The sequence below is a fragment of the Phodopus roborovskii genome, unplaced genomic scaffold (assembly GCF_943737965.1).
Source record: "Phodopus roborovskii unplaced genomic scaffold, PHOROB, whole genome shotgun sequence".
NCBI classification, from domain to species: Eukaryota; Metazoa; Chordata; class Mammalia; order Rodentia; family Cricetidae; genus Phodopus; species Phodopus roborovskii.
This window is the reverse complement of record NW_026126469.1, coordinates 21,482,649-21,496,207: the sequence shown is the minus strand read 5'-3', so window position 1 is coordinate 21,496,207 and position 13,559 is coordinate 21,482,649. Positions and strand designations below refer to the sequence as shown.

Sequence of the window (13,559 nt, the reverse complement as noted above, 5' to 3'; positions counted from 1 at the left end):
GAAAATAATACAAAAAAATCAATGCAACGAAGAGATGGTTTTTTGAGAAAATCAACAAGATAGATAAACCTTTATCCAAATTAACGAAAAAGCAGAGACAGAACATGCAAATTAACAAAATCAGAAACGAAAAGGGGAACATAACAACAGACACAGAGGAAATCCAGACAATTTTCAGGTCATACTTTGAAAATCTGTATTCCACAAAAATTGAAAATTCAAAGGAAATGGACAAGTTTCTGGATAACTATCACTTACCAAAATAAATCAATAACAGACAAACAACTTAAATAGACCCATAACCCACAATGAAATAGAAGCAGTCATTGAAAGCTTTACAACCAAAAAAAAGTCCAGGGCCAGATGGATTCAGCGCAGAATTCTACCAGACATTCAAGGAAGAACTAATACCACTACTCCTCAAACTGTTCCACAAAACAGAAACAGAAAGTTCATTGCCAAACTCTTTATGAGGCCACAATAACTTTGGTACCCAAACCTCACAAAGACACAACTAAGAAAGAAAACTACAGACCAATATCCCTGATGAACATCGATGCAAAAATATTCAATAAAATACTGGCAAACCAAATTCAAGAATACATCAGAGAAATCATCCACCATGACCAAGCAGGTTTCATACCTGGAATGCAGGGATGGTTTAACATACGAAAATCTATCAACGTGATCCACCATATAAACAATCAGAAAAAGAAAAACCATATGATTATCTCCCAAAATGCTGAAAAAGCCTTTGAGAAAATTCAACACCCTTTAATGATAAAGGTCTTGGAGAGGTCAGGGATAACAGGAACTTACCTAAACATAATAAGAGCAACATACAGCAAACCAACTGCCAACATCAAACTGAATGGAGAGAAACTTAAGCCGATTCCTCTAAAATCAGGAACAAGACAAGGCTGCCCTCTCTCTCCATATCTCTTCAATATTGTACCAGAAGTTCTAGCTAAAGCTATAAGACAACAAAAGGAGACCAAGGGGATCCAAATTGGAAAGGAAGAAGTCAAACTGTCTCTATTTGCAGATGATATGATAGTTTACATAAGAGACCCAATAAACTCTACCAGGGAACTCCTACAGCTGATAAACACCTTCAGCAAACTAGCAGGATACAAGATAAACTCAAAAAAAAAAAAAAAAAAAAATTAGTAGCCCTACATTTTCAGATGACAAAGAGACAGAGAAAGAAATCAGAGAAACATCACCCTTTACAATAGCCACAACCAACATAAAGTATCTTGGTGTAACACTTACCAAACAAGTAAAAGACCTATATAATAAGAACTTTGTGACTCTAAAGAAAGAAATTAAAGAAGATACCAGAAAATGGAAAGATCTCCCATGCTCTTGGATAGGTAGGATAAACATAGCAAAAATGGCAATCTTGCCAAAAGCAATCTACAGATTCAATGCAATCCCCATTAAAATCCCACCACAATTCTTCACTGACTTTGAAAGGATAATAATCCTTTTTATCCTGTTTATATGGAAAAACAAAAGGCCCAGGATAGCCAAAACAACCCTATACAATAAAAGAACTTCAGGGGGCATCACCATTCCTGACTTTAAGCTCTACTACAGAGCTATAGTTCTGAAAACAGCCTGGTATTGGCATAAAAATAGACAGGTAGACCAAATGGAATCGAATTGAAAATCCTGATATTAACCCACGCACCTATGAACACCGGATTTTCGACAAAACAGCTAAAATTATACAATGGGGCAAGGACAGCATCTTCAATAAATGGTGCTGGCACAATTGAATGAGGGTGTGTAGAAGACTGCAGATAGACCCATGTCTGTAGCCATGCACAAAACTCAAGCCCAAATGGATCAAAGACCTCAACATCAATCCAGCGACATTGAACCTCTTAGAACAGAAAGTAGGAGGTACCCTTCAACAAATTGGTATAGGCGACCACTTCCTGAACATAACCCCAGGGGCACAGACACTGAGAGAAACAATTAATAAATGGGACCTCTTCAAACTTAGAAGCTTCTGTAAGGCAAAGGACACAGTGGACAAGATCAAACGGCAGCCCACAAACTGGTAAAAGATTTTCACCAATCCTATATCTGACAAAGGGCTGATCTCCAAAATATACAAAGAACTCAAGAAATTAGTCAACAAACACCAAATAACCCTATTAAAAAATTGGGTACAGAACTGAAGAAAGAATTCTCAATAGAGGAAATCAAAAAGGCTGAAAGACACTTAAGAAAATGTTCCACATCCTTAGCTATCAGGGAAATGCAAATCAAAACAACTTTGAGATACCATCTTACCCCTGCCAGAATGGCTAAAATTAGAAACACCAATGATGACTTATGTTGGAGAGGATGTGGAGAAATCCCACTGCTGGTGGGAGTGCAAATTCATACAGCCATTTTGGAGATCAGTATGGCAGTTCCTCAGGAAAATGGGAATTAGTTTACCACATGACCCGGCAAATCCCCCTTTTAGGCATATACCCAAATGATCCACATCCATGCAACAAAGACATCTGTTCAACTATCAAACACCCATACATAAACACTGAGTCGAACTAGAACCCAGATGCAGATGGAGAGGACAAGACCAGGCGGCAGAAACACACAGAGACAGCTTACCTGAACAAGGAGGAGCTAACTGGCCACCAGACTGATGGGACTGACTCAGGCCCCCCTGAATAAGGGTCTCAGCCAGAAGGACTGAGCAGTCTAAAGGACCTCAGATAATGGAGCCAGGATGTATCCTGGTACACAAAAGGACTTTGCGAACACATTTCCCATGGAGGGATAACTGTCTTAATCTAGAGAGAGGAGAGAAGCCCTAGTCCCTACTTCACATGACCTGTCAGATCTACATGACTCCAACTGGATGGCATTCCCCTACATATGGAATTGGGATGGGGGATGGGAGGGGAGGGTGGTTAGAGTGCATGTAAGAGGGAAGAGAGGGTAAAAGGGAGAGAAGGAGGGAGGGAGGGAGGGAGGGAGGGGGAACTGGGATCAACATGTAAAATAATAAATTAAATTAAAAAAAATGCTTTGACTCCAAAATTTAAGTTGAAGGACAAGTTACTGGGGGAAAAGGATTTCTATTTTTGTTTCCACAGAAAATGAAAAGATGTGGATTCCTTCCAGACTAATGTGGTTTGATCACGCCAGACCGCCTGAAACAGAGTATAAGGTGATCCTACATTCAAAACAGCTGGACAAAGCAGCCCTACAGACTACAGCCAGGATTTCTGAATCTTCTTCGAATCCCCCATGACAGCGCCCCTTACCAGCAGGAAGTAGTTTGGAAAGAACAACGCCCAAATTCCCAAATATTGTGTATGTTTGTTTTCATTTAATTGGACTTTGATATATATATATATATATATATGAATGATACAGGGGCTTGAGAGAAGAGGTCCAGACTCTCTCTCTCCGTTAAGATAAGACCACATGGAAATACTTAGATTAATAGAAGTGGGTAAATATTTAAGACAGATAGCCAATAAGAAATGCTAGTAATAGGCCATCAGCTTTATAACTAATACAGTGTCTCTGTATGTTATCTGAGGCTGACTCGGCTGTGGGACCCGGCTGGCTGGAAAACTGCTCATTAACAATACCTTGTCTCAAAACCCTGAAAAAGAAACAATCAAATAAATCAACCCATAATAGAAACAAAAAAAGTAGCCATCAAACCAACCAGTCAGAATTTGAACAATAACAACTTCCCATATTCTAACTTTATATAACAATGTAAGTGGGCAAGTTTCTTTTAATTAACTTATTTTCTCTTAGATTTTATTTTAAATGTATGAATGTTATATTTGTACTTATGAATGTGCATGTGTGTGTCTTGTGCCCTTAGAGGCTGGAAGAGCATATAAGATCTCCTAGAACTGGAGTTACAGATGAGCCTCTGTAAGAGCAACAAGTGTTCTAACCCACTGAGCTAGGCCCCCAAGTTTTTTTGTGGTATGATGGGAGATGCCATTATGTATATATGTTTCTCATACTGGTTAATAATAAAGCACTGTTGGCCAATAGGAAAAAAAGATAGGAGGGACTAGGAGACAAGGAGGAAATAGGAAGTAGTAAGGAGGAGTCAAGATGGAGAGTCTGAAGAAAGCAGTATGCCGCTGGCTCCCCGGTAAGAGAAATACAGAGATCAGCAGAAATGGGTTAATAATTAAGGCAGAGCTAGCCAATAAGAAACAAGTAACAGGGCCAACAGCATTGTATCAAATACAGAGTCTCTGTGTATTATTTGGGGCTGGCGCGGCAGCAGGACAAGACCAGCGGCGGCAGGCGGAAAAACCGTACTCGTTACAGTGGTATGCTTCCACATATCATTTCTTCAAAGACATTCAGATGAGGCGACCACAATGAAAAGATAAACAGTTTAGTAAAGTCTAGAAGAGGAACAAAGCCAATTCCTTTTGTTTTAGACCTTATCTGAAATATAACTTTCTTATCCATCCCTACCCCACAATGTTATAATAACTGGCTCTGATTTCACAGAATGAGGGACCCTATCTTTAGACTACTCAGATAATTTAAGGGGGAAGTTAGTGATTAATTTTGATAAGAATGAAATAATCTTAGGGTTATAGCTGATAAAATTTCTGATATCACAGCTTTCTCAAATATTGGTGTAGGCCTATTTCAGTTGGTAACTTCCTATTCAGCCATAGATCTCATTGAATTGTACTGGAATCTGGCCAAAACAATACTTAAAATATAAAATATAACGGGGGAGGGGGGTGGCTGGAGAGATGGCTCAGGGGTTAAAAGCACTTGCTGCTTTTCCAGAGACCCTGAGTTCAATTCCCAGCAACAACATGGTGGCTCACAACCATCTATAATGAGATCTGGTGTCCTCTGCTAGCACTCAGGCAGAAATGTGTGTGTGTGTGTGTATGTATATATAAAAATATATATGTCTGTCTGTATGTATGTATATATATATATATATATATATATACATACATACATACATATATATATATATAAAAACAGTAACAAACTGGGCTATTCATCAGAATTACACTCATCCTTCTATATCTATGAGCTCTACACTCATTCATTCAGCTGAAGAATCAAATAAATAATGCATCTATGCTGAATTCATGTATACACAACTTTTCTTGTCATTATTTCCTAAAAAGTACAGTCAAAGAACAATTTACAGTCTTTACATTGTATTAGGGAGTGTAAGTAACTACAGGTGGTTTAGAGTATGCACAAGGATATGCAGAGATTATATAGAAGAACTAACCCTTTGATAAAACGAACTTGAACACCTGTGAATTTTGGTATCCTCAGATGTTCAACAACAGTTTCTATAGGAACTACTAACTGCTCGCAGGTTACTTTTTTAAAGGAGAGGTCACAAACCTAAAATTAAGAGCTCAAACTGTGTAACAAAAAGCAAAGTGAAATTCATAAAATAAAGATTTTTGGTGCATCAAAAGACATTGTTGAAGGACAGTCCACAGAATAGAAAAAATATTTCCAAAAATTTATCATATTATCTGATAAGGAACAGTGTACAGAGAACTCAAATACCTCATCAACAAAAAAGCTACTTGATTTGAAAATGGGTGAAAGTCCTGAATGCATGTTTATACAAATGGTAAATAAATATATGGCAATGTATTGAAAATCACTAATGATAATAGAGATGCAAATATGAGATAACAAGTCATATTTATTAGTTGTATTTGAAACAACAACATGGGCTGAGGACATAGATCAGTCAGTAGAGTGCTTGCCTTACATGCAGAGTTCCTGCATGTTTAATTTCTAACACCACATAAAACTGTACAGTATAGCAGTGTGTGCCTGTCATCCCAGCACTTGGGAGGTGAAGGCAAGAGGGCTAGAAGTTCAAGGTTTCCTCAAAGCTACAAAGTGAGCCTTACACTAGTTTGGGCTTCATGAGATCCTATCTTATGTCAAAAAGTCAAACCAAGAAACACATCCCCCCTCGAAACAAAAACAAAACACAAACACCAAAACAAAACAACAACAAAAACAAGCAGAAAATAAAACCCTTGAATACTGTTATTGAAGTAATAAATTCGTAACAAACCTACAATGGAATGCTGTCTGAGAAATTATTTTTGTTTGAGACAATGTCTCATTATATAGCTCAGCCAGGCCTCAAACTCACAGAGATCCACCTGCTTCTGCCACCAGAATATGCCCAGTGGAATTTTATTCAAATTTTAAGAAAAAAATTCAGATACAAGCTACACCCTGAATAAAGGTAGACATAAGACATCTTATGAAGTAAAATAACTGTGTACAAAGGATACTGTATGACTTCACATCAAGTACTTAGTCAAATTCAGACACATATTGGTAGTTACCAGGAGCTGAGGGTATGCTATTTAATTAAATTAAATTTAATTAAAATTTAAAAACAAAATCAGAAGAAAAAAGTCTAAAGATGAATAATGGTAAAAGTGATACCACAAGGTAAATGTATTTCATGCCTCTGGGCAAGTAACTATTGCTAATAATTTTTAGGTTTTATAGTTTTATTTGCAGTGCTGGTATATGCAGGGTTTTGCATATGCTAGTATTCCGTATGTTTTTAAAGATTTGTGTGTGTGTGTGTGTGTCTGTGTGTGTCTGTCTGTCTGTGTCTGTGTACAAAAGTATGTGGGTGCCCATGAGTGTCTGTGTGTGTCTGTCTGTCTGTGTCTGTGTACAAAAGTATGTGGGTGCCCATGAAGACTAGATAAGTATGTCAATTCCACTGGAACTAGAGTTACTGCTCAATGTGGGTGTTGGGACCCTACTCAGGTCCACCGAAGGAGGGGTAAATACTTCTAACTTCTGAACTCTCTCTCCAGCCTGATATATATGTTTAAGAAACTATCAAATTATTTTTACATTCTTATAAGAATCTGAGCAATCACAATTCTTCTATTAGCTTGCCAAAACTTAGTGATTTAATCTTTTAGATTCTAGCTATTCTAACTGGTGTGGATTTTCTTACTGTTTTAATTTTTTTTCTTACTGTTTTAATTTTTATTTTCTCTACTGAGTGCTGATGCACATTCTCCTGTGTTTGTTACCTATATGTTTTCTTTGGAAGAATTATCTTTTCAAGACTTCAGGCCACTTAAAAATAGATCACATGTTTTCTTATTGTTGATTTTAAAAATTCTTTCTGCAGATTAGTATAAAGATATATGAACGGCAATGGCATTTTCCAAATCTGTTTCTCTTTTCATTATCTCAACAGTTCTGAAGAACTTTAATATTTTGATGAAGTCAATTCATTAATTTTGTTCATTAATTATTTTGTTTATTAATTAATTAGTTATAAATTCTGATGAAGTCAATTCATTAATTTTCTTCTTTTGGCTTCTGGGTTATTTGAAAAATCATTGACTAACTCAAAGTCACATTTTTAAATCATTTTTCTTCTAGAAGTTTTATAGTTTTAGGTTATGTATTTAATTAGATTTATGATAAATTTTGGGTTAAATTTTGTACATGGTACAGAATTTGGGTTGAAGTCGACTTTTCTATTTATATAGATATGCAACTGCTTTAATTTATCATATTAATTACATGAACCTTTGGAAATTATATATATTTAGCTCCTGGAAAACCATGATTCTGTCTTCTGTTTCTATCATGTGACTTCTCTATCCAACCTGGATAAGTGAAATTGCACAGTATTTATCCTTTGTATCTGACTTATTTCACTTAAAATTTCTTCAAGGCTAATCCACATTGGCTTTGTATATTTTAAAGGTATGCTATTCATTACATAAAGATTTTATGTTCTTTTGTTAAATGGCACTTTATTAGTACTGTTTCCCGTTATTTTTCCAATTAAAATATTTTTTTCTAATCAACATATAACCAAGTCTTACTTAAAAAAAATTATGTGTATGTGTGTGTACCCTGCTTGCCTCCATATGCATCATGTATGTACAGTGCCTAAAGAGTCCAAAAGAGGATGTTAGATCCCCAGTACTAAACTTACAGGTGATTATAAGCTTCTGATGTGGGTGCTGGGAACTGAATATGGGTCCTCTACAAGAGCAGCAAGTGTTCTTTAGCCCAGATTTTAGCTTTAATTTTATTCTGAAAACTCTTGTTTTCTAACTGGAGTCATAGCACTTACAATTACAGTAACATAGTTACACTGCAGTCTCTAAACTTGATATTTCTTATTTGTCCTCTTTCTTGTACATTCCATCTTTTCCTGTCTTCATAATTAGTCAAGAATAAAAAAATTATTCAGCTTCATTTCCTTCATAATTTTTGGTTCTTAATTCATTGTTGGAGGATGTACCATTAACTTATCTATTTACATATGAGGGATACTATACTAATTCTCACATAAGAATCTTTAAATCATACATGTATTTCTTCTCTACTGGCTTTTATGTTATTGTTGCCATGTATTTTACTTTTTAGTATGCTATAAAGACTACATTATAAATTATTATTATTGCTCAAAACAAAGACCAGCAAACTAAAACCAAAATCTCATTTTAGAAAATAAAAAGTTTTCAGTATGTGGTAACTCATTGCGTGAAGATCCCTGTCTACTGCCAAGCCTGATCACCTGAGTTTGATGCTCAAGACCTATATGGTGGAAAGAGAGAACTGACTATAAATTGCCTTATGATCCCCAGGCGAATGATCAATGGATGGACGGATAAGTAGGTAGGTAGATAGATATAGATAGATAGAAAGATAATTTAGTTGAAACATTAACATACCCATTCATTTATCTATAATTTATAGCTACTTTAGTCCTACAATAATAGAAATGAATAGTTGGTATGAAGGTTGAACATTTCATATCATAGAGGGTATTAACTATGTAGAGCACATGACAAGAGTCAGTGATATTTCATCAAGATTTAAACAATGAGGAAAATCTCTTATATAGGTAGGACTAAACCTTGCTATCCAATTTACTTTTTATCATTGTTCTGCTACAATGATTATTAGGCTCACATGTGGTCATAGACACATATGTACGCTGCATTTCATTTTGTGGCGGTCAGGCTCTGGAAGAATAAAATGTTAAATGGTAAGATTGCTTAAAACTATTATATCAAACCTCTAACATTAGTGATTTACAGTCTTTAAATTGTAGGAATTTGTGTTTGTATGAGGGGAGAAGAAAGAAGGGGGGGGGAAAGAGCATGCACTCAGATGCAAGCACCATTAGCACAATCCTAACAAAACATGAGCAGTACTTTGATATACTAAGAATGGTTGGTTCAAACGAGGGAAGTAAGAATTTGGGCTGAAATGTATAACTATTACTTTCTCCATAAAATTTGACAAGTGTGGAAACATGGGAGACAAGAAAAAAGTAGAGGTGACCTGTAGGCATACAGATAATTAAAAGTGATGTCAGGAATGGTGAGTCATTCTAAACAAAAAAGAGAAATGACCTTCAAGGTTATACAGGAGTGTAAGGTCAGGAACTCATAGGGAAGAAGCAGGTAACACCTGCTCTGTTATACTGTGCTCACACAAAGTCAGAAATATGGGCTTTTAGGGGAAAGGTGTCAGAAGCATTACAGTAATAAAATCAAAGAGGCAGGTCATCAAATTTTATATCTTACTAAGTCTTAGAGGTTTATTAACAGACTACTAAATATAAGTTCTTATATATGTGTTTGAGTGTATAAAGGTAAGGACGAATATTCATTGGTTGACAATACATATTCTTATTAGAAGATTCAAAACAGGCAAGATTTTACTATATAATTATAAAAGAAGCAACATCAAGTTTTGTTAGGAAATAACCGATTTTTAAGTTGAGTCCCCATTTACAACCAATTATACCTTTGGATCACAATTTCAGTAACTCTATGGAATGTGCAAATACATCTGGAACACTGCTTTGGTGGTGCATATCATGCAATGGATTAATGAAATGCTTTCTTCGCACAGAAACCTACATACCGGGTGTCTTCTGACATAGTCATCCACTTGTTGCTTCAGTTCAACTCTACGTGCATCACTGAGTTCTTGGAGTCCATGCCAAGAGGCAAACAGATTATTTTTCTTACGGCGTTTTGCTAGGAATTTAAGAACCTGTAGTTAAGTAGCAAAAAAAAAAAAAAAAAAAAAAAAAAAAAGCTTGTGATTCTTGTCCCTTAATAGCTATATACAACAATAGCTATAAGTCAATAACAGCACTACTGCAACAGTTAACTCAGTATGTAGGAGGAAAGGAATGTGACTGTGACAAAGTGAAGAAATATAGTAACTTTTTAACTATACAGATCAACCCCCTCCTTCTAATAGGGCTATGTTCCAATAAATCCTTGTAAGTTGAAAATACTAATAAATTGCAACACTCAATACCTTTACCATCATAGTCTGATTTCTACTAAGAGTAGATCACATTCCCACCATAGTAGGGTAGGGCTATCTATATATTTTTCAACTTTTTTTAAAAGGACATACCCAAATATTACTATTACTGTTGTTTTTGGTTTGCCAGGCCTCACGTAGATTAGGCAACCCTTAAACTAACAATGTAGCCAGAATGACCCTTTCTGATCCTCTTGCCTCTACCTGCTGAGCATACAGAGGTAAGCATATGTACTGTCATGCCTAGCTTACATCATGCTAGGCATCAAATCTAGGGTTTTATATACTTAGAAATGCAATCATATTATTTTATTAATGTTGTTGTATATATTTTGTTTTCCCCTCCCTGAACTCCTCCTCCCACATTCTCTCCACCTCCCTAACCAACTTCAAGTTCTCAGTCTCTTTCTCTCAAACACACAAATAAAAAATGAAGATCAAACAAACAAACAAATAAACAAAAAACCAGTAAGACAAAAAAATGCTCTAACAAAACAAAGTGTTTGCCTGGCTGCTGTACTGCTGTACTGAACAGTACATGTCTATAGTACATCTTTAAAAATGATGCTTTAAAAATATGATATGTTTATACGGTCCCTTTAAAGGACACTGCTTTGTTCTAATTTTCTCTAGTACTTTTTCTTTCTTTTCCTTCTTTGAAAGTAATCCTCTTATTTCTGTTTCCATTTTGCTAGTTTTGGTCAATTTTTTTCCTTTTCGTTCTGATTTTAACAATTTCTACTCCTTTTTTAGACTGAGCAGACATGAGGCAAATGTAATTAATCCCTTTCCTTGGATGTTACTATAAAGTATAAAAGCCAAAACAACTCTGCCATAGAATCACTGCTTCTCTAGAGAATGCACATGAACAAAGTATCTCTGAGAGCCTTTCACAAAGTACTAGATTCATTTAAATCAAGCAAGTTAGTACATCAATTCTGCAAGGGCACACCTAATTGCCTGGCTTGGAAGACTTTAAAAAGGAGACAGCTATGAAGTAGAAGTATCATAAAGGAGGCAAACTTCTCCCAAAAGAAGCATTTTCAACCTAGATATTAAGTGAGCTAAACTTTGGTTACTCTGTTTAGCTCAGTGTAAATACCAGGAGTATGTCTACAATTCAGAATGGTATAAGACTGTTTGTTACATATAACACAAGGGAGGAGGATAGATCATTCTCACATTTCCCTAGTATTTATTCTACTGATTGAGAAATATCTTCATCGAAGAGACAGCTCAATAGTTATGAGTGCAATAGTCATGAGTTTTTTACAGAAAACCCTAGGTTTAGTTCCCAGCACTCTTGTCTGCTGGCTCACACTAACTGTAACTCTAGCTCCAGGCACCATGATGGTTCTGGCCTCAGTGGACACCAGCAATTCATATGCACACACCCACACACACATGCTTACATTTAATTTTAAAAAATAAGTTAAAACATCTTTGTAAATGTTAATCCATATTGAGTGTACAAAATTTATCATGGTCAGAAATGAGATTAACAGCAAAATCTATACAAAAGATGATTAAGCTATATATATACTTTAAGAATTGAAATCTTAATAGAAACCCAATGATGTATAAGAGAAATTAGTGTTAATAGGGAGGTTACTAAATGAAAAAGAAGCCTTGTGCTATATATAGTAAGATATTATCTACTATACATAATCCCCAAGAAAATTACAATTTAAGAATACCATTCTACCCACTCGAGACATAACTTCCATAAAAATTGAAAATTCAAAGGAAATGGACACATTTCTGGATAACTATCACTTACCAAAATTAAATCAAGGAACAAACAAACAACTTAAATAGACCTATAACCTGCAATGAAATAGAAGCATTCATCGAAAGCTTTCCAACCAAAAAAAGCTCAGGGCCAGATGGCTTCAGTGCAGAATTCTACCAGAAATTCAAGGAAGAACTAATACTAAAACAGAAGGTTCATTGCCAAACTTTCTACGAGGCCAAAATAACCTTGGTACCCAAGCCTCACAAAATTCAACACCCTTTCATGATAAAGGTCTTGGAGAGATCAGGGATAACACGAACTTACCTAAACATAATAAGAGCAACATACAGCAAACCAACTGCCAACATCAAACTGAATGGAGAGAAACTTAAGCCGATTCCTCTAAAATCAGGAACAAGACAAGGCTGCCCTTTCTCTCCATATCTCTTCAATATTGTACTTGAAGTTCTAGCTAAAGCTATAAGACAACAAAAGGAGACCAAGGGGATCCAAATTGGTAAGGAAGAGGTCAAACTATCTCTATTTGCAGATGATATGATAGTTTACATAAGCGACCCAAAAAACTCTATCAGGGAACTCCTACAGCTGATAAACACCTTCAGCAAACAAGCAGGATACAAGATAAACTCAAAAAAATCAGTAGCCCAACTTTTTTCAGACAACAAAGAGACAGAGAAAGAAATCAGAGAAACATCACCCTTTACAATAGCCACAAGCAACATAAAGTACGTTGGGGTAACCAAACAAGTGAAAGACCTACATAATAAGAACTTTGTGTCTTTAAAGAAAGAAATTAAAGAAGATACCAGAAAATGGAAAGATCTCCCATGTTCTTGGATAGGTAGGATAAACATAGTAAAAATGTCAATCTTAGATTCAATGCAATCCCCATTAAAATCCCAGCACAATTCTTCACTGACCTTGAAAGAATAATAATCAACTTTATATGGAAAAACAAAAGACCAAGGATAGCCAAAACAACCCTGTACAATAAAAGAACTTCAGGAGGCATTACCATCCCTTACTTTAAGCTCTACTACAGAGCTATAGTTCTGAAAACAGCCTGGTATTGGCACAAAAATAGACAGGTAGACCAATGGAATCGAATTAAAAATCCTGATATTAACCCACATACCTATGAACACCTGATTTTCGACAAAACAGCTAAAAGAATACAATGGGGTGAGGAAAGCATCTTTAACAAATGGTGCTGGAACAATTTGATGATGGTGTGTAGAACACTGCAGATAGACCCATGTCTGTTGCCATGCACATAACTCAAGTCCAAATGGCTCAGACCTCAACATCAATCCAGCCATACTGAACCTCTTAGAAGAGAAAGTAGGAGGTACCCTTGAACAAATTGGTATAGGAGAACGCTTCCTAAACATAACTCCAGGAGCACAGACACTGAGATCAACAATTAATA

General features: G+C 35.8%; 1 protein-coding gene across 1 annotated transcript in view; it reads right to left on the bottom strand.

The window, feature by feature from the left end:
* The window catches only part of Iqcb1 (IQ motif containing B1), a 56,515-nt gene that overhangs the window by 7,164 nt on the left and 35,792 nt on the right, over nucleotides 1–13,559 (bottom strand). The window contains exon 11 of the mRNA XM_051191426.1: nucleotides 9,961–10,092. Coding sequence (XP_051047383.1) covers nucleotides 9,961–10,092 — 132 coding nt within the window. The remainder of the gene's footprint in view (nucleotides 1–9,960; nucleotides 10,093–13,559) is intronic.